General features: G+C 43.9%; 1 protein-coding gene across 20 annotated transcripts in view; it reads right to left on the bottom strand.

Annotated features, from left to right (window-relative positions):
- Nucleotides 1-21703, bottom strand: part of CLASP2 (cytoplasmic linker associated protein 2) — a 7203062-nt gene that overhangs the window by 2634328 nt on the left and 4547031 nt on the right. For all 20 annotated transcript variants that reach the window (XM_044064956.1, XM_044064947.1, XM_044064955.1 and 17 more), the window contains one exon: nucleotides 3699-3943. In XM_044064956.1, the coding sequence (XP_043920891.1) occupies nucleotides 3699-3943 (245 nt within the window). The remainder of the gene's footprint in view (nucleotides 1-3698; nucleotides 3944-21703) is intronic.

Here is a 21703-nt window from a genome sequence, read left to right as displayed (position 1 = left end):
TAAGGCAGTGCATACAGCCTACCTCGACCTGGCCAAGGCCTTTGATACCATTCCTCACACGGGAATTACTGATAAACTCACCAAACTAGGCATCAACCCCTATATCACTAGGTGGGTTGCAAACAGGTTCACAGATAGAACACACAGCGTAAAAGTAGCGGACTCCAAGTCAGACTGCCAAGCAGTCACGAGCAGGGTCAAACAGGGCTCAATCCTGGGTCCTCTCCTGTTTGGCATCTACTTCTCAGAAGTCCAGGCCAACACAATGGGACTCTGCCTGACCAAGTTTGCAGACAACTGCAAACTGGGAGCCATTATTAACTCAAGTGATAAAGACATCCTACAGAAAGGCTTCACTGAGACCAATGACTGGTGTTGAAACCATGGCCTTAAGCTTAACCCCAAAAGTGTGTTATCCCCTTTGGTAAAAACGCAGTTCCCACTAATTACCACATCAATGTAAGCCAAATGAACACTGAAGGCATTATAAATAAGAGATCTGGTGATGCAAGTTGATAGCAACCTCTCCTTCGACCACCACATTGCCAGTGTGGTCATAAAGTCCTTCTATGTGGCACAGCTCATTATCAAGGGTTTTGAAACCAGGAAGAAAGAGGTCATCATCTCCCCTCTACTCATTCCTCATTAGACCAATCATTGAGTATAATGCCCCATTTGACATGTACCTCACTAGACACCTGCAACCACTGGAGAGGTCATAGCAATACCTCATGAAGAGGATCCTAGGCATTAAACACATGTCCTACATGGACAGATTCAAAGAGCTATTCTCTGTCTCATATCGCCTACTTAGAGGCGATCTCTGCTTGACTTACAAAGCCATGTCTGACCCAGCTCTGTTAGAAATGCTACATCTGAAGAAATCCCAATCCCTCCGCACCACACACTCCAGAGACCTCAACCTCATTACCACAATCAACAAAACATGCTGGAGGGACAGGTTCCTCATCCAGAGACTGACCATGCTCTAGAATAGTCTTCCCATACATGTCAAGCAGAGCACCTCTCTGTCCATCTTCAAATGAAATCTTGATGACTGGATGGGTAATAGAAAGTTCACCCCAGGGATTACTCCAGTGGCTCTACTTGATAGAGGCACTGGGAACAAACGTCGGGCGGCATGATGCCAGGGCACTTCTATGGGCTAGGCTTATAAAGGCTCCAGGGCCATTAGCCTAGTACACACCTATGAACTGTAATCACACTTTGACTTTGGAATGGGGTCCACTCTTATCATGGTAACTTAGGAACGGGGTCCATTCCTGTCATGGTATTAGAAACCCAAAACACTTGGAGAAATTAAAAAAAGCAAGAAGTTAACTGGTATTATAGTAACAGATTAAGATCCAACACTGAATTCAGATCAATAAAGAATGAGTAGAAGGTAGGTAAGCTAGGTCGCTACCTGTGCAGTATGGGTGATTTAGCAGAATCTCACTTGTGCTAACAGAAAAGAAGATGCAGATGAAATATTTCAAGAGAAAACTGCTAACAGGAATGGTGACAATGTACTGCCAGATAGGTGATTATAATGGGTGGGACAGCCACTTGTACAGTCAGAATTCTGACACAGACAAGAACAGAAGGAATACATGCTTAATGCATTATCTGTAGGAAGGAGTTGCTGTGAGATTGCATAAACAGAAATCAGTGGGTTTACATGAGGGGTGGCCACGGTGGTGCAGCAGTTAGCATTGCCACCTCACAGCAAGAGGTTCTCCGGTTCGATTCTCGGCACGGGTGCCTTTTGTGCAGAGTCTGCATGTCCTCCCTGTGGCCTCGTAGGTTTTGTCCGGGTGCTCCAGTTTCCTCCCACATCCCAAAGACATGCTGTAGGTGGATTGGATACTCTAAACTGGCCCTAGGCATGAGTGTGTGTGTGAGCCTTCTGTGGAAGGTTGGGGGCCGGGCTGGCAACTCGACACTGTAAAAACTCCACTGCCAATAATGAGCGGACAGGTGATATGCTGTGGCATATCACCTGGGAAACTGGGAAAAAGCAGAAAGAAGAAGTGGGTTTACACGAGCTTAAGAGGGAGTGGATTATTTTAATTTATGTTGTAGTGCAATGTGTACACCTAGCATCATAAAAAGAAACTAGGGAGGATACTAGAAACCTTTACTAGGTATATCTCCAACATAAAGCATTCAAGACCTCATGCCTCTCCTTATACTCTATTTTCTTAGGTTAGACAAGGGTGACTTGACTCCTATTTATAAATGCTATACATATATATATATATATATATATATATATACATACAAACTGTGAAGTCTTGGCATCAACATTAGGTGTCTTGTTTCCTTCTCAACTATATCAGGAAAAACCTTTTTTTTCAAACTTCACTGAAAATTAAAAGTTTGTGGTGTAAACTTTGCAATTCACTACATAATCTTGTGACCTTCCATGTTTCTAATGTCCCTGGATGCCTGGGTTGGGGTTCAATAATTTGAGCCAAGTTGTTTGGGTTACAGGCTCATAGACAACCACAAATGTGAAATCAAAATCTCTACAGATAATGCTAGGTCTTACATTTCAGACATTAATTTACATCACTTGTAGGGAAAATTATTTGTCTCCATTTTCTAGTAATTGATTTTTAGTAACCAACAATGCGCAAGATTCTTTCAGTTCTGCTTAAAGCATATTCAATAGTTATGGAAATCAAAAATAAACACACAGTAAGATTAATATTAACTCTCCAGATTTGTTCATGTAAATTCTTACAGGTCTGTTTTAATGAATCTAATATGAGGTATTCCCAAAATATGTATGTCAGTTTTAGTCCTCCAGCAACTTGGGTTGACTATAGGACACATGCTGGAATGTGTCACTATAGTGCAGAAGTACTTAAATAGTGCCAGTTCTAAACATGAAACTTTAGAGATGTTAGGATGACGAGTGATTTATTTCTACCATTCTTGCGATGGTTTTGGTATATGTAGATCTCTATCCCACTGAAGTCAAAATTTCATGGTCTCACTTGATTTTATTCCACAAATTATCTTATATAAGGTGGTAATAACTTTAGACCTTGACCCTTATATTATTGGTTCTGCCCTGTGTCAAATCATCATGCCACCCATAACAGCAAGTACTAACTCTTGACAGTACATAATCTGAGTATTCTTAAAGATATCAACCATCAATTAAAGATTTTACAGGTCTCACATTTTCCTCCACATGGTTCTGGTCCCTTGAAAATGGAAAAGTACCCTGTCCAATATATAAACCATGGAAATATATTCACATTTCTTTTGACTTGTCCAGTCCCTTTCCAAATGAATATGCCAGAAATCATCAAGTCATTCACCCATATCATCTTTTCTTCACCTTCTTTAACAGGCATTAAACTGTAGCAATTGCTTTATCCCTCAGTCATCTGCAGGACCTCTTCCTTTTAAACCTCTCAAAAAACCTTTTCTTGTGTCACAGGTTAAAATGCCAAAATGTTCAGTTTAACACAGAATGTTACTGTTGCCAACTTAATTACACAACTGAGACTTGATGCAAACTAGCTTTTACATGACTTCATTTACTTTGAACCATCAGTACTCTTCAGCTTTTTGTTTTATGTAAAATTTTAATATTTGAAATATTAACAAAGCACTCTGGAATTCTTCTATCCACAGGAAAACAAAGTACATTATACTGAAAAACAGACTCAAATCTTTACCTTAAAGACCTCTGGTTCTTCAACAAAGTCTGCAGACCTAAAAGTCCCTCCTTCCTTTCAGACCAATTGGAACTAGCACAACGATTTAGTACTTCAGCCACATCTTCTGTCTGCCTCATGTAGGTTGGTATGCTTCCATTGCGGGAGCTATAGGAACGTTCTGAACAGGCACTTGATGCATCACTGTTGGCATCGTCATCTGAATACATTACACTAGAATCGTACCTTCTTCTTGCAGGTTTTTTCTGTGGCAAAGTCAAGTAAATCATTAGTTTTAACACAATGTGATCATCTGCTGTGCAACTTTGATTAAGCTAAAAATGCTGTTCATTTTAAAAATATATTTTCAAAAGAGATGTGAACTGATGACACATCTACATTACCAGCAGACAGCTGAGGGACAGGACTAAAATCTAACTCTACCAAGCATAACCAAGAAAGGGAACTACAGTGATTTAATGCAAGTCTTTAACATTAATTGCGATAGGAAAGAGTGATCTGTTCAAAACAGTGTGCGGTTTATAGTACACATGACAAGAAAAAAGCAGACACACACGGTGTCCCCAAAATCAAAGCAAACTAATCTTTAGCATTCAGTAATGGAAATGAAAGTTGCACACTCACCATATCAACTAAGCTGTGAGAATTATTTGTATTAGTGGATAACGTCTGAAAATTTTCCCTACTGATATCTTCACTCTTACACGGAGGCACATGCTGTTCAATTACTTACTTAAAATATTGCTCTAACCACCACTAATAATGTAAATAACCACAAGTCAAACTTTATAGGAAACTGTGAGGAGTAAAGTTCGAAATTCACATAATAAGGTTACAGGATTACCGTGCGAGCAATACAATGCACAGGCTCAGCTGCCGCTCTTTTGTCGCTCTTTTGACCTTCCTGCTCTTCAAAAAGCTTATCTGTCATAACCAATGCTGATACGTGTACACACACACACACACACATACACATATGTAATTGTGTGTAAATAAATATACACACACAGAGGCATACTCATATATTGACATATATGTACATATGACTGTATAACTATATAAAATAAAATATGAAAGGGAAAAAACCTTCATAAATTCAACATAAAAAATTCAAATTTGCCAAAAACATTATCCACATTATGTCAACTACAGAGCAACAACATTTTTCCTTAGCAATCAAAAAAGACAAAATAAAAAAATAACAGCATGCAAGAAGTGAAAAAGAAAAAAAAACACATTACCATTAAAGCAGACCCAATTCTAACATGTAAACTAAAAAAAAATTAACTATAAATCTAATAAATGCTCTTACAAACCGCACTAACTTACTACATATAATAAATTAACTATTACTTCAAAAACACATTATAATTTATCTCAGTAACTAGTGAAAAAAAAATTCACATGACAAAAGTACTTATCTACACTCTTAGGTCATCAACAATTTACTGTAGTTAAGTACTAGGCTAGCTGCCCTTGCAGACCATTTTTAGCCAGTTTTTCTTTTTGTGCTTGAACTAACCTATCTCATTTGGTTACAGAGTGGCTTTACCCATCCCATGGTCGATAACTATATATTACCCCTAATGAGAATAAATGGGTTCATACCATCGATAACATGAGGGTACCCATGAATGGGATAAAGCATTTAGGAGCTGCCTCTGTCCATTAGTAGTACAGGGGACAGTTCTTGTGGTAAATTTTCTGTTTCCCATCCATAAGTCTAAGGTGTGCTTGAATATGGACAGGAAGTAACTTTATTTTATGTGGTTGGGTGTCTGTTCCACAGTATCTGTATCCTCTGCAAGACATACCCGTCTCTCCAAACCATTCTGCTGATTTTGCAAAAGAGGCTTAGTTAGATCTCTAGACCTAGTATTGGCATATGATGGTATATGACTTGCTGATGTGCAGCAAATCCAGCAGTAATGGGTTGGAGGATGTTTTATATGCCAGAAAAAAATCAAATCTTAGAAGTCTGTAGGATACCGAGTAAAGTGAGAGGGCTTTGAGTAAGTCCATGTAGGACATACTGTTTAGGCCTTGTATCCTTTTAGTAAAGTATCTCTGTGGGCATTCCAGTTGATACAAGTATCTGTGCAGATACATGCCAAAGGAGGCATTATATTCAATGACTAGCCTAATAAGGAATGAGTAAAGGGGGACAATGACTACCCTAGAAACAGACAAAATCCCTTTGTTTATAAGCTGTGGAACATAGAAGGACTTTCTTTCAACAACAAAAACACATGTTGGCCATAAGTTTGGTCACTGTCCACCTTAAATTCCCAAATTCCATACAGTTGGGTCAGCTCTTAGGGACATACTGTCAACGTGATGGTTCCCTGCATCAATGGCACTAACATGCTTGTAGCTTACCAAAAAATGCATCATTATTCAAAGGTATCTTTATCTTAGTTTAAAATGGCCAAGTAAAAATATAAAACAATGAAATGATAATTGATGCCTCTGTTTCCTAGCCACTACAATGTACAAAAATAAAAACATTACAAATTAAAATAAAAACAACTTTAGAGATTGCATTCACAAAAAATAAGATAAAAAAACTGCCTCAAAACACCCTAAGAAGAACTCAATTGACAAATAAATAAAAAACACATTTTCCATCAAGCCCAGCATACAAAAACAAATCCAAACATTACAAAATGCAGACAACAAAACAATATAAAACCCCCTCACAAAAAATACTGCCCAACTACATCAACAGCTAAGAAATTAGAAGTTATGTACTCACCATAACGTTCCATCTGAGTAGGTGACTTCATTCGGATGCAACCTGTGGGTATCGGATCCGACCTCGGATCCGAGCCGGCAATTCAAAAGCTTAGGCTCCGAGCTCCTAGCTCCTCCCTCTTACCCATAACCCCTTGCCAAGCCCTGACTGACCTCAGATTGAGTTTGCCTCAAAATACTGACTACAGTACACTAAAACAGCATAAATACTCGCTCTATAAAGGTCAGGGGATGGAGGGATGGTTACATCGAATGAAGTCACCTACTCAGATGGAACGCGTTATGGTGAGTACATAACTTCTAAATCTGAAGTAGGCAGACTTCATTCGTCTGCAACCTGTGGGACAGAGTCCCTAGCTACCTGAATCTTGGGCGGCCATCATGGAAGGATGTTTTGGTGCACCGCTTTGCCAAAGGATGCTCTTCCTCTAGAAACAACATCCACCTTATAATGAGAAATAAAAGTATGAGGCGAGGCCCAAGTAGCTGCCAAGCAGATATCATCCAATGATACACGGGACTTAAAGGCGGCTGACGTGGAAACTGCCCTAGTAGAATGAGCCGTAACCCTCTGAGGAGCAGGTCTACCTGAAGTGTCATATGCCTGCAGAATACAATTAGCAATCCACTTAGATAGTGTGACTTTAGATACTGCTTTACCCAGAGCAAATTTAGCAAAGGAGACGAACAGCTGATCTGATTTCCTGTGACCAGCTGTTCTGTGAATATAAAAACGTAATTGTCTATGAACATCCAAGAAATGCAATTTGTATTCTCCTTTGTTTGAGTACTTGGGAAAAAACACAGGTAAATTAATTGATTGGTTAATATTGGTTTCAGAAGAGACCTTCGGAAGAAAAGATGGATTGGTCCTGAGGCACACCCTATCAGGGAAGAAAGAAAGGCAAGGCGGCTTGACGCATAGAGCCTGAAGCTCAGACACTCTTCTGGCTGAAGTGATAGCTACCAAGAAGGCAGTCTTCCAGGAAAGGTACTTTAAATCTGTAGAAGCTGCAGGCTCGAAGGGAGGAGCAGTAAGGGCTTGCAGAACTAAAGACAAGTCCCAAGGTGGTACAACCTCCTTGACTGGAGGCCTCAACAAAAAACCCCTTTGAGAAATGTTTTGCACAATTTCGCCGTCATAAGGGGAGCTGTGTCATGACCAATGTGATAATGAGAGATAGCTGCCAATTGTACCTTAATCGTGGAAGAACTAGCCCCTTGATGAAAGAGATCTGTTATAAAATCCAGCACCGCTGACATAGGTGCCGAGAAAGGATCCAAAGTTCTCTGTACCGCCCAAATAGAGAATCTCTTCCATTTACTCTGATAAACCTGCCTGGTGGAAGGTTTATGAGCTGCCACTAAAATGGCCTTGACCGGTGATGAGATACCGGGAGTCCTAATTAAGGATGGAACTGGAGCAGCCAAGCTGTCAACTTCAGGGTGCGCAGATTGGGAACCGACATTCCCAGAGGGTGGGAGATGAGATCCGGAATTGGATCCAGAATCCAGGGTGGATTGATTTTGTGAGACCATACGAAGGGGAACCAAGGTTGACGAGGCCAGAACGGGCAATGAGAATCATTCTGCTCCCCAAACTGTTGGCTTTCTGCAGAAGCCTCTGCATCAGAGGAAGTGGAGGGTAGGCATAAAGGAGACCGGGAGGCCAAGCATGCACCAGAGCATCTCCCGGGAACTCCCCTGGTGGGGGAAGCAGAGCGAAGAAATTGTCGCATTTGGCGTTTGAGGGAGAGGCAAAAAGATCGCAACAGGGTTGCCCCCAGACGGCAAAAATCTTCTTCGCTACTTGAGGATTGAGAGACCACTCGTGTGGAGAAAGAATGGTGCGACTGAGCTTGTCCGCAAGGATGTTGGACTTTCCCGGAATGTGCGTTGCTACCAGAAAGCGTTTGGTGGAAATTGCCCATTCCCAGACTCTCATGGCCTCTCGACAAAGGGGATAAGACCTGGTTCCTCCCTGTTTGTTGATATACCAGACTACCGACATGTTGTCTGTCTGAATCGCAATAGTCCCTGAAGGAAGAACGTGGTGAAGTGCTTGCAACGCTAGGAGCACCGCCCTCATTTCCAGGACATTTATATGCAATGACGTCTCTGTGGGGTTCCACGTGCCTTGGACAATCTTTCCCGCAGAATGCCCCCCCCCCCACCCGAGGCAAGAAGCGTCCGTGGTCACTGTGGCTCGGGGAAATGCAGCACAAAAAGGTCTCCCTGCCAGGGGCTCCGGAGAAAGAAGCCACCAAAGAAGGGAGTCCCTGCACGCCTTGCTGACCGCAATCGGAGCGTTGAGAGAGGAACAAAGAGGGGACCACTGAACCTGAAGGGTCCATTGAAGAACCCGCATGCATAAACGAGCATGAATGAGAAGCGGAATAGCTGCCGCCATAGAACCTAGGGCCCTCAGGACCGAAGCTGCAGTTGGAGATGGTTGCAGGACCGCTGTCACATGACGCTTCAGGTTGGCAATTCTGTCTGGAGTGAGGAAGGCTCGCATTGATCTGGTGTTTAGTCTTCCTCCTATGAAATCTATAACTTGTGTGGGGTGCAGTAAAGATTTCTCCCAGTTGATCGTGATGCCCAGCCTTGGGGCCAGTTGAAGAAAGTAATCCCTGGCTGAGCACAGAAGATGCCTTGATGATGCCGTCAGGAGCCAGTCGTCCAGGTACGGAAAGACCTGTAATCCCTGGAGCCTCAGGTGGGCCGCTACCACCGCTAGCACCTTGGTGAACACCCTGGGGGCTGAGGTGAGACCAAAGGGGAGGACCCTGAACTGATAATGACTGGCTCCCAGCCGGAAGCGAAGAAACCTCCTGGATCGTCTGTCCATCCGAATGTGGTAGTACGCGTCCTTGAGGTCGATGGAGCACATCCAGTCGTTCTCCCTCAAGAGGGGAAGTATAGATTGCAGGGTGACCATCTGGAACTTTGCTTGGTTACTGACAGGTTCAGCTGGGAAAGGTCTAAGATTGGTCTTAGGTCCCCGTTTTCTTTGGCACCAAAAGAACCTGGAGTAAAACCCTAATCCGGTTTGATCTCGGGGGATGCGCTGGATAGCTCTTTTTTCTAGCAGCTGTTCGATTTCGACAGCTGCCACCTCCCTTTGGTCGGGTGGAACATCTGGGAGGCTGCGAGATTTGTTACCTTGAATAGGGGAATTGAATACCCTCTGGATATGACACGAAGCACCCAACTGTCTGTTGTTATGGACTCCCAAGAAGTCAGGTGCCTCGAAAACCGCCCCCCGACTGCCTCCAGAGACGGACAGCCGGGCAACCCTTCAGGGCTGCTGCGTGGGTCTATCAGAGAAAGGTTCTCTGGACCCAAAGTTGCCAGGAGCCCCCCTGCCTCTAGCACGACGACCTCCCCGTCCTCCTCTGCCACGGAAGGACTGGTTATCCGGAGCAGGTTGGGACTGCTGCGACTTCCGGAACCACATCTTCTTCTGTCCCTTTTGGTTCTTAGAGAAGGACCTCTGGGGAGCTGAGAAGCGGACTCCGACGGCAGACAGCGTCTTCCTGTCCTTTTCGCTCTGGACTAATGTTTCGCGAACAGTCTTGCCAAACAAGGCAGAACCATCGAAGGGGGCATTCGAAGGTCGCCTTGAAGGGCTCTGCAAAATCACAGTGGCGGAGCCAGGCCTGTCGCCTCATGACTAGGCCTGCTCCGCTGGCTCTAGCGGCTCCCTCAGTAGCATGAGAAAGCAGCCGCATAGATGTATTTGAAACTGATCTGAGAGTGGCCATTCGGGTGGAGTATACCTGTTTATCCTCACTTGACATGGACTCCGGGGGAGATGCAGCGTATTCTTTAATCAGATCCCGCTGCATCCTAATGACATGTGCCATGTAGTTCAGCGCTCTCAAGGAGAAGGTTGCTGAACTGAAAACTCGCTTCCCAATGCGATCCATCGAGCGGGACTCCTTGCCCGGAGGATGCATGGAGGGACTCTCCTGGGCCAATTCCCTCTTCGTGGCTGCAGCCATCATCATGGCATCTACTGGGGGGCCCTTGCTCCAGTGAGTGCGGTCCGCCGGAGGGGAAAGGATGCGGTCCGGGCGCTTAGGGATAGGCTCAACGGTGTCCGGATCCTTCCACGCCCTGATGGAAATAAGATCCACCAGGGGGTCAGCAGGAGGGGACACCCAAGAGGTAGAAGGGCCCACCTCGAATGCCTCCAAGAACACAGACTCGTCCGAGGAAGCCTTGGGGGCAGACCACCCCCCCCTGATCCTTAACATCTCCATAATGTCTCCAAATGAGACGTCCTCAGGGGGTGACCTAGGGGAGCCTTCCCCTTCATCCAAGTCTGTGTCTTCAGTAACGGACTTGGGGGAGTCCATGTGCCTCCTTTTGCACTTACGCTTCCGAGGTACTTCATCGGGGGGGCTGTCCGAGGAGTACTCTTCAGCAGTTGGATGTTCCAAGGGAACCACTTGGGACATCGAGGAGGGCTGTCCCTGGGACCGGCTGGTGGGGGCCTGGCCCAACTGCAAGGGAGTGCGGGATGGAGCCGTGGCAGGGACCGGGGGTCCGGACGTCCTCAACAGTGCCCTTTCCACTACGCCGAAAGCCGAGGGAGCCAGCTTCTCTAAACCCCGAGCCGACCCCACTCGGATCCGGCGACGGATCGGAGTCGGAGCGAAACCGCCGGATCCGAGACCGTGCGCTCCGACCTGGACGGTGCCGAAGACACACCAGCTCCCTCGGGTCCGGGGCTCGGCCCTCGGCTCCGAGAGGTCGGGTCCGGGCACCAAGCACTCAAGGGATGGGACGGATCCGAGGTGCGCCGACCCATCAGATCCGACCCACCCCCGAATCCAAGTCTGCCCGGCGCCGACAGCTCCGAACCCGTGGTATGGGTCGGAGAAGGAGCCAAGGGGGTCGAAGCCCCTCCCGGATGGGGGGGGGGGGCTAGGAGCACTCCCATTTGCATTTGGGCCTGGATGAATTTCCTCATCATCCGGTCCATATCAGCTTCACTCATTGAAAAAGTTGACCTGGTGGAGGCCACCGAAGCGGACCTAGAGAGCCGCCTCGGAGACCTCCTAGAAGGGCTAGCCTCCTCCTCCTCGGGTCCAGGAGAGAACCGAGGGAGTGGAGCCAAGGAGGAGGAAAGCTAGAAGGCACAGGGGAGGCCCGCTTAGATGGAGGAGCCGAACTGGAAGTTTCGGCTCTCCGCTTGTGGTGCCTCTCCCTGTGCCTCTCCTTCTTCTCTCTCTCCCTAGAGGACTCTTTCCCCTCCGGCAACTTAGAGGGAGGTTGAGTCCCAGCCGGAGGGGGAGAGCCTACAGCAACAGGTTGCTGAGTGGAAGGAGCAGAGGCCGAAGCGGTATCTGGAGGTAAAAGACCCGCCAGCACCAGCTTCGACCTCCGCTCCCTCAAAGCCCGGGGGTTGAACCCTGCACAAATGGTAGAACCAGATGAGAGGTGTTCAACCCCAAGCATGACGCAAGAGTGTGGCCATCCGCTGGGGACAGCTTATGGCCACACTCGTACATTTAGTGAAAACAGCCTTATGGGCTTCAGACATCACAACCCTAATGCCTAACACAACACACACACAAACAAACTACGCAAAAACCCAAGAAATATTAAATAAAAGAGAGAGGAAAGCCTATACACACTCAACACTAACAATATCAATAACAAAAATAGAGATTTTCAAAACTTTTTTAGTCAAAAAATCTTATCTTTCACCAACAAACGCCAGGAGCTCTAAAATCCGTAGCTACTTGAAAAGCGGCAAATGAAATCTGAGGTCAGTCAGGGCTTGGCAAGGGGTTATGGGTAAGAGGGAGGAGCTAGTAGCTCGGAGCCTAAGCTTTTGAATTGCCGGCTCGGATCCGAGGTCGGATCCGATACCCACAGGTTGCAGACGAATGAAGTCTGCCTACTTCAGATCATTTTTTAATTGCATTTTGTGTACCACTGCCTCAAGACAATCAACTTCCCACAATCAGCTGGCCCATTCATTCCTTATGCTGCCTGACCTCACCCTCTGGTGGTGGCATGGGCTTCCATGTCACTACGGAAGGAGTGCCTATGTACCTGATATGAAAGAATACCTACTTCATGACATATCTCTACAAGGACTGCAGCACCGGTTTTGACAGACCCACCCACATCCCTTTCTATGCCCCCATGAGAATAATCCCAGTGAAAGGGATTGAGTGGGTCTGTCAATATCAGTGCAGTTGTCCTATGCAGTTGGTATGGAAGAATGCCCACTTCAAGACACTGCACTAGTTTTGACAGACCCACTCACATCCACTTCCCTGAGGCCTGTTCTCAGTGGACAGGCCTAAAACACTACCCTAGAGTGCCAGCTCACAACAGCATTAGGAAACATCAAAACCCTCCCTCCAAGGGAAGTCTGCTAACGCCTGTCATATGCGTCTTGCCAACCCAACCATACCTATATTTCAGCTTCCAGATGACAATCAATCTCAAGTCACGTGGTTGCAGTCAAGGATCTATCCCTCTATGCTACAGAGCTGTGGTTTATCAAAATGTGCTTTCATCAAAATTAAAAATGGCAAAATGAAGGAATACAAAAGCTAAAAAAAAAAATAAACTACCCTATCAGAAAACAGCATTATTGAACAAAAAAATTCCCAATTCTGATTATTTATTTATTTACACTTAGTTGACTGGGTTAGTCCCACTAGGACAATGGCCTTTCTTCAGACAAGACCTGAGGTGGTATTCATACTGACATGAGTAAACTTGGCCAAGGTACCAGGGAACTTCCCCTACTCATCATTGTTGGGAGATGGACCCATTTTGGAGGACCATTTCTTGTTTCCATTTCAGGTGCAAAGGCAACCCCAAGAAACAGGGAGGCACATGGAGAGAGAATGAGATGATGGAGTGGTGAAAGAACTGGGGGACAAAGCAAATACTGAGACTGGAGAATGTGTGCAGTATTCTAAGGAAATGTTTCAAAGAATCCTGTTTGATGGAGATGACTCTGCAAACAATTGCGGGGCACAGTCAGCCAGAAAATTAAGATGTTTCCTGGGGTGTTACTAAGAAAATACAAGAGGAGGATGCAGAGACCGTCCTAAAAAATAGTGATGAGATGTAAAAGAAAACATATGCAGAGAAAGTAGGCAAAAGTGGAGTAGCAGTAAAGAAGGCAGAAGAAAATGAATAACGGACGTAAGTGGTAAGGACTGAAAGTTAAGGAGACAAAGAAATAGACAGGTATGAAGAGTGGGATAATTTAATAGCTCCACTGGGTGTAAAGCATATTAGGGAAGAGCATTTATAGTTATTAACAAACAAACATTTTGTGACATTATATTTGAAACTGTTTTCTCAATGAAAAACTTTCTTGAAGAATATTAAAAAAACAAAGACTGTAACCCATGGAATCTTTCTGTGATAAAAGCATTTAACAGGGATACAAAAAAGAAAATTCATGTAAAATTTTGAACAGATGTAGAGAGACTTAGAAAGGACATTTGAAAACTGTATGTACAGAAATACTGGACATTGCAAACATTTATGATAAAAAGGGGTTTATGAACTAATGGCTAGGACTGTAATATGGTGTTAAAAACAGAAAGAGAAAAATGCACATACACTAAAGCATGATAAATGTGGAGGGGAATATGGAAGTCATAAAATACTGGGGACAACCCAAAACATGTTTTTGTTTTGTGGAAAAGAAGGTCATTTGATAAGAAACTGTGACAAAAGAAAGTGTTATAATTGCGGGAAATGGGACCTGATGCAAAACATATGAATTGAAATGTTATAAATGTAACAAAATTGGACATTTATGGATGGATTGCAAAAATGAAAATGAGAGTAATGAAAAAGAAAACAAAAGAGAAGAAAATAAACAGAGAATACATTTTAGTAGTAGAAATACAAATAAATTAGATGAGAGAAAAAATAGTGAAGAGGACACAGAAGGTGGTTCTGAAATAAGTGATGAAGGAGACATAAATTAGGAGGTAGTAAAAGAAAAAAAGAATTCTACGGGCAAAAGGCAAAAAAGGAAAACGTAAAGAGAAGTAAAAAGAAAAAAAGGAAAGAAATGGATGAAAGAGTATATATACAGCTAATGATTGCAGGTTGGTATAATGATTAAGGCATTTGACTCACAAACACAAGGTACACTGTTTGATTCTCACCTTTGGAAAATAAATTGGCTAGGCTTAGAATGGCCTATTAAGAAAGCTAGCCTAGTAATTAGCTATGAACTTATGAAACCATGAATCCAAGGAAAAGGGAAAATGAAAATTTTAAGAGTGCTTTCTGTAAATGTGAACAGTATTAAAAATATAGTAAGAACAGGAATTTTGGAGTGGTGTGATACATATGATGTAGATGTAATTATATTAGAAGATACAAGATATTTAACAAATGAAGAAAGATTACAAAAAGAGAAATTACGGTGGGGGGAGACTGTGGAATTTGGAAAATGAGAGGTGTTCTGGAATAGCTGTATTCTGTAGAAATGCAGTTAATATACTATATGCAAGTTTAGCAAAAATGGGAAGATTAACCATTCTAGATTTAAAATGGAAATAGCAAGTATACAGGATTATAACATTATATGCTTATTTCATCAGATTTTAGACTATGTAGTGAAAAGATTCTACTTCAGTAGACCGAATTTACACTTACCTAAACTGTGGATTCCTGAGACTACAACACAGAACTTTCAATACTCTGAACCCGAAACATCACCAATTTTTTTTTTAATTTGATTTTATTTATTTATTTTTTTACAGGGAGTGGAGACACTTAGCCAACATGGGTAAATTTTCCCTTTTCCCCAATGTACTGCGATTCCAGAGTTAGTATATTAAGTCGGGCCATTTGTTTTTTTTTTTTTCTGTAAAAAAAACGTCAGTAATGTGAAGGTTCAATTTATTGCAATTTCAGTGTCGTAGTGTGCAATTCAGGTAAGTGAAAAATATCCATATTATAATAACAAGAGACGTTAATTATTTAAGGGGCAAGTGTAAAAAGAAAAGAAAATTATATAAGAAAAATTTTATAAGTTACAAGACCTGAAAAGTTAAAACTTTGGGACAAAAACTCATACACTTACAAAAGGGGTATATATAAAACTGAAAAAAATCATTTTATAGTATCAGAAGGGTTAGTTATAGGAGAAGTGGTGGTAGCTGAAAACAGGATTTTCTCATCATCGTGCAATATGGCTAAAGATAAACAAAAAAAAAGTTGTACACTTACCATAATGTTCCATCTGTGTTGTCTATTTTCATTCTTCCTCGACCTGTGGGGTTTCAGATGTGACATGGGATCCTACTTGGCCGCTTTCAAAAGCTTAGGCTCCAAAGCTCAAGCTCCTCCTCTACCCATAACACCTCATTCCACCAGATTACCTCAGACTGAGTGTTGCTGCTAACATATTTCCAAAGTATACCATTATATACAAAAATATACATAAATTCTGAAAAAATAAATACTTAAAAAAATAGTAAAAGATCAGGAGCTCAACAAGGGACAGAGGTTCCAATAAGTATATACATCAGGTCATTCACTAGATGGACAGGGGGACGGAGGGTAGGAAGGTCAAGGAAGAATGAAAATAGACAACACAGATGGAGCATTATGGTAAGTACATATCTTCTTTATTCGATGTTGCCATTTCCATTCTTCCTCAACATGTCCACATGAATCCCCAGCTACAATAAAACCAACATGAACGGGATGAACAGAATCCCCAGCTACAATAACCCCCAGGTGGCTTTCAAGGAAGGATATTCCTGAGAACTGCAGTACCAAAAGCAGCTCTATTTCTAAAGTTTATAGTGAGAAATGAAGGTGTGAGAGTTTGACCATGAAGGAGCTGAACAAATACCACTCGAAACTTTTGCCCAAAAGGCTTGAGAAGTTGTCATTGATCTAGTGGAATGAGCTTTGACTTGCTTAGGTATAGACATACCTTTGGATTCATAAACAAACAAAATGCAGTCCCTTAACCATTTAGCTAAGGCAGACTTGGCAACTAGTTTATCTTTTTTGACATCTAAAAAGAATAAAGCTGATCAGATTTTCTGAAAGATTTAGCTCTGTCTAGATAAAAACGCAACTGTCTATGAACATCTAACAGATGAAGAGTATACTCCCCTTTGTTTTGGTAACTGAGAAAAAAAGACTGGTAAGTTGATAGATTGGTTAATGTTGTACTCTGTCACAACTTTGGGTAGAAAGGATGGGTTGGTATGTAATGTTACTCTGTCCTTATGAAAAATTAAATACTGATATTTGGATGACAGACCTTGCAATTCAGATACTCTTCTTGCAGATGTGATAGCAACTAGAAAAACAGTCTTCCATGATAGGAACTTCAAGTCTACTTTGGCTGAAGGCTCAAAAGGAGGGTGGACTAGAGCCTGTAAAATCATAGTTAAATCCTAAGGAGGTGTTGGATCTTTAACAGGAAGGAAGAAGACGGAAAGTACCTCTAAGGAACGCCTTACACAATTTAGATAAGGCTCAAGATGATGCATTTTCTCAGACATGATCATTTAAAATGGCTAACTATTGTACTTTTACAGTAAAGTGACTCACCCCTCATGAAAAATATATGCAAGGAAATCCAGCACTGCCAGAATAGGAGTGGTAAAATGATCTAACTGCTGCTGCAGAGCCCATATAGAGAATCTTTTCCGTTTGCTCTTGAAGATTCTGCTAGTAGATTTGTGGGAGGAGATCAGAATGTTTCAGACTGGGGATGAAAGCCAAGAAACTATAGCCATCACTGGAATTGGAAAAACCATGTAGTTATTATCAGGTCTGGGCGATTAGGGTGAATTTGCCTTGATGTGTGGGACAACAGATCTAGATGTGGTTCGAGCTTCCATGGAGGGCAAATCAGATTAGACCAAAGGAAGGTGAAGTAGATTTGCAGAGGCCAAAAAGGGTAATGAGAATCACCTTGCCCTTTAACCTGGCTGCTTTCTTAAGAAATATGGGGATCAAGGGCAGAGGCGGAAAGGCATAAAGTAATCTGGGAGGCCAAGCATGGACTAGAGCATCTCTGGATGACTGTCCTGGAGGGGGAATCAAGGTGAAGAACCTGCTGCACTTGTTGTGGGGAGATTCGAAGAGATTGCAGCAAGACTGACCCCATTTGTGAAAGAGCATTTTCGACACTGACTGATTCAGAGACCACTTGTGAGGCATTAGTAAAACTCTTCTGAGCTTGTCCACAACAATGTTGCACTCCCCTGGAATGTGCGTTGCGATCAGAAAGCTGTTGGTAGAGATCGTCCACTGGCACACACTCACTGCTTCTCAGCACAGGGAATAGGATCTAGTTACCCCTTGTTTGTTGATGTACCATGCCACCAACATATTGTCTGTTTGTACTGCCATAGTCCATACAGGAAGAAAGCTGTGAAGTGCCTGCAACACTAAAAGGACCGTTCTCATCTATAGGACACTGATATGCAGGTTGCTCTCCTCTGACATCCAAATGTCTTGGACCATCCCACCCAGGAAATGCCCCCTCCCACCCCACCTGGGAGCTGTCTGTGGTGAATGTGGCATTTGGGGGGGAGGGGACAAAGGAGCATCCTTGAAGAATGTCTGAGGAGTTAAGCCACCAGAGGAGAGAATCTCTGCACACTCATGATAGTTTGAATGGATAGCTCAGGGGGTACTGATGTAATGATCACTGGACTGCTAAGGTCCATTGCAGAATTCTCTTTTAATCTCCCCTTTTGGGTTTTTAATACCATGATGGAACTGGACCCCATTCCTATGTCAAACTATGATTAAAGTTCATGAAATTAGTATTGGTTCAATCAATGATGTCAACCAGAAGTGCTCTTTGCAGCACCTGCAATGTGCCCAGTAATGACGACTCCTGCAATTTGTATGGAGTTAAACGTACTGGTATCAGAATTCTCACATACAGACGTGCTGTTGGTAAAGTTATGGTGGCAGACATGGACCCAGGCCCTTACTACTAATTTTACTGGAATAACTGCAATTGCCAACATCTGTCTGATATGTAGACTTAGGCTCGAAATACTGTCTGAAGGAAGGAAGGAAGGTCAAGATTTTGGGTGTATCCAAACGTGCCCCTAAAGTCTATGTTCTGAACTGGCTGTACCTGAGATTTTTGCATGCTGACGGTTATGCCCAAAGTAGGAGCAAGATGTAACAGATAGTCCCTGTCTCAGATGAAGAGATGCCTGACTGGGGGGGTTAGGAGCCAGTTGTCTAGGAATTACATTGAATCCTTGCAGTCTAAGATGAGCTGTAACTACTGCCATGCATTTGGTGAACACCATGGGGCTATGGTGTGACCAAAGGGAAGTGCTCCGAATAGAAAATGATTGGCTCCCAGCCTGAATCATAGGTACCTTCTGCAGCACCTGTTCATCTTGATGTGGTAGCATGCATCCTTCTGGTCTACTGAGCACATCCAGTCATCCATTTTCAAAAGAGGCAGAATGGACTGGAACTGGACCATCCTGAACTTTGAGTTTTTTTACTGACTTGTTCAGGGGTGTCAGATCCATGATGGGCCTGAAGTCCCCTGTCTTTTTTGGTACTAAAAAGAATCTTGTGCAAATACCAGATCCAAGTTGATCTGGAGGGACCTTCTGGATGACTTTTTTGGAACAGCTATGAGATCTCAAGCTCTGCTGCCTTTCTCTGACTGGGTGGAACATCTGGAAATGAGCTCTTTGGTTTGGGTAGTTTTGAAAAGGGAATGGAGTATCCTCTGCATCAACCAGTCATTAGTGATGGCTAGCTAGGCTTCTGGGTGCAATGATAAGCACTCCCGACTGCTTCACAGAAGGACATTCAGGCAACCTTTCAGAAGTGCTGGAAGGGCCTGTCCAAAAAGGAATCTTGAGACCCTTGATTTTGTGGACCCCCCCCCCCGCCATGTGGGTGGCATCTACCATTGCAACTGTTTACCTCTCTGCCTCTGGAGGAATATTCTCCCTGAGATTCATGAAAAGGACACTAAGATTTCTGGAACCACAGCCCCCCCCCCACTCCCAGCTGATACCTGGAAAAGGATATCTGGGGGTAAAAAACAGGTTCCTATGGCCATCCTTCTCACTATGGGAGAGTGTCTCTCTAACAAAGGGCCCAAACAAAGATGATCCATTAAAAGGGGCACTGACGAAAGATGCCTTGAAAATTTTGTGAAGTCAGACAGACACATCCAGGCATGGCTTCTAATGGCAATGCCAGAAACGGCGGCCCTTGAGGTACCTTCTGCTGCATGGAAACTGGCTGTAGAGTGACCAATCTGGAGGAGGAGGACTCTAGGAGCGAGCTAGATAGTTCTTTGATTAAATCCCTCTGTAGCTTAGTATAATGGGAAAATAAGTTTAAGGCTCATAAGATGAAGGTAGACCAGGCGTAAACTGTCTTGCAAAATCTGTCTAAGGCCCTAGACTCCCTGTTAGGGGGATGGACAGTGGAGCTTTAACTAGGCCAGCTCCTTCATGGTGGCTGCCACAACAACCATGGCATTTACTGGGATTCCTTTAGTCCAAAGGCGTTGGTCAGAGGGAGAGCTAACAATTTTGTCTGCATGCTTGGAGATAGGTTTTACACTGTCCAGGTCCTTCCAAGCCCTGCTTGATATACCAGGTCAACAGGTGCATCAACATTGGCGGGGGGAAAACACCCAAGATGCAGACGGGCCAAACCAGAAAGCCTCCAAGAACACAGTTTCATCAGGGGTAGGGTTTTGGCAAGACCATCCACATCTTAGAAATCCTGCACCAGAGAGATCTCTGAAGGAGACATCCTCAGGTGCAGATCTGCGGGAACCTTCCCATTCTTCGAAATCAGTGTCTTCTGTGATGGATTCCTCTGGGAAATCCAGATGCCTCCTTCTACACCTTCTCTTCTGGGAAATAGGCGACATCGGGAGGCAGCTCAGATTCCAAATGCAGAAGTACTTCAAGGCTTTGCTGGGCCAGCTGTCTCGAGGGGGCAGTGGTGAGTTCTCAGAAACAGTATCCATGGGGGTGAAAAATTGATCTAAAAGAGTGGGAGCCAAGGATCTCCTGGGCATGGAGAGAACCCTCTCCACCCCTCAAAAGCTGTAGGGGGTAGAGATGCTGAAGACCATCCCTCCCGGAGACAAAGCTACTGGGGCACAGAATCCCCAAGCCCTCCCCCAGCTCTCTGCTCCAAGAGGGAAGTCAGGGCCAAGCTGTCAAACGCTGATGCTCCAAGGGGAAGCGACGGTTCCAAAAACTTCGGAGTCTAGGTCAACCTCTCGGAGTTGACGTTGAGGCTTCGGCTCAGAGAGAGACTCTGCACCAACAGTTGGGGCCAAGTGAGTCAGGGAAGTTGCCGGAGCCAAAGAGAGAATGACTATTGGCTCCAATACCTCAGCTCTTGGGGACTTCAGATCTGGGGCTCCAAAGCAGGAGGTCAGCTCGGAGAAGGAGCTAAAGGTCTAAAAGGTGACTGCCTGCCCACGGACATGGAAGGGGATGGGGCTGGTAAGACCCCTATATGGATCTGTGTTTGAAGGAAATGTCTTATCAATCTGTCCACCTCTGATTCAGAAAGGCTGTGGGAGGACCTGACAGATGATGCTGTAGAAGGTGGCCTGGATGAAGGCTTAGAAGATCTCTCCTTAAGGGGAAACTCTGTGATAGGAGGAGGAGGAGGCTCCAAAGGCAGGGGAGCTCAAAGCCGAGGAGACGATTGAGTGGATTTACTCGGTGTGGAATCCCACGTCCTAGGAGCCTTGGCTGGAGGCTCATCTGAAAAAGAGGAAACCGACTTTCTTGGGGAACATTTTCTACATTCACTCTCTTCTTTATACTTCTTACAGGGGGGTGGGTTATGCCCTTGATATAGAAAAACCCACAGACAGGGGCAAAGGAGGTTAAAGGCCCTTCAAAATAAGTTTATTCCTCCTGTTGGTCAGTGCTCTAAGGTGAAACCACTTGAAAATGAAGCAGAAGGCTTCAAGGTGAGCAGGGCTGAGACAGTATTCGCACTCCCTGTGGGTATCCGATAAGGGAATCTTGTGCCCACAGGAAGTGCACTTGTTAAATCCTAAAGTCTTATTAGACATTCTACAGAAAAGGTAGAAACGAAAGAAGAAAAGGGAAAACAATTCCCCCAAAGAGAATGCCAGCGGACACTAAATTTAACACAAAAAAACTTTTTTTAAAAAAGAAACAAGGGTTAGGAGATAAGGAAAAAAAGTAGTAGTGGAAAAAAATCAACAAAAAGTT

The sequence above is a fragment of the Protopterus annectens genome, chromosome 3.part0 (genome assembly GCF_019279795.1).
Source record: "Protopterus annectens isolate FY-2018-M chromosome 3.part0, PAN1.0, whole genome shotgun sequence".
In the NCBI taxonomy this organism is placed as follows: domain Eukaryota; kingdom Metazoa; phylum Chordata; order Ceratodontiformes; family Protopteridae; genus Protopterus; species Protopterus annectens.
The sequence above is the reverse complement of the archived record's forward strand: the minus strand, read 5'-3'. Positions and strand labels throughout refer to the sequence as shown.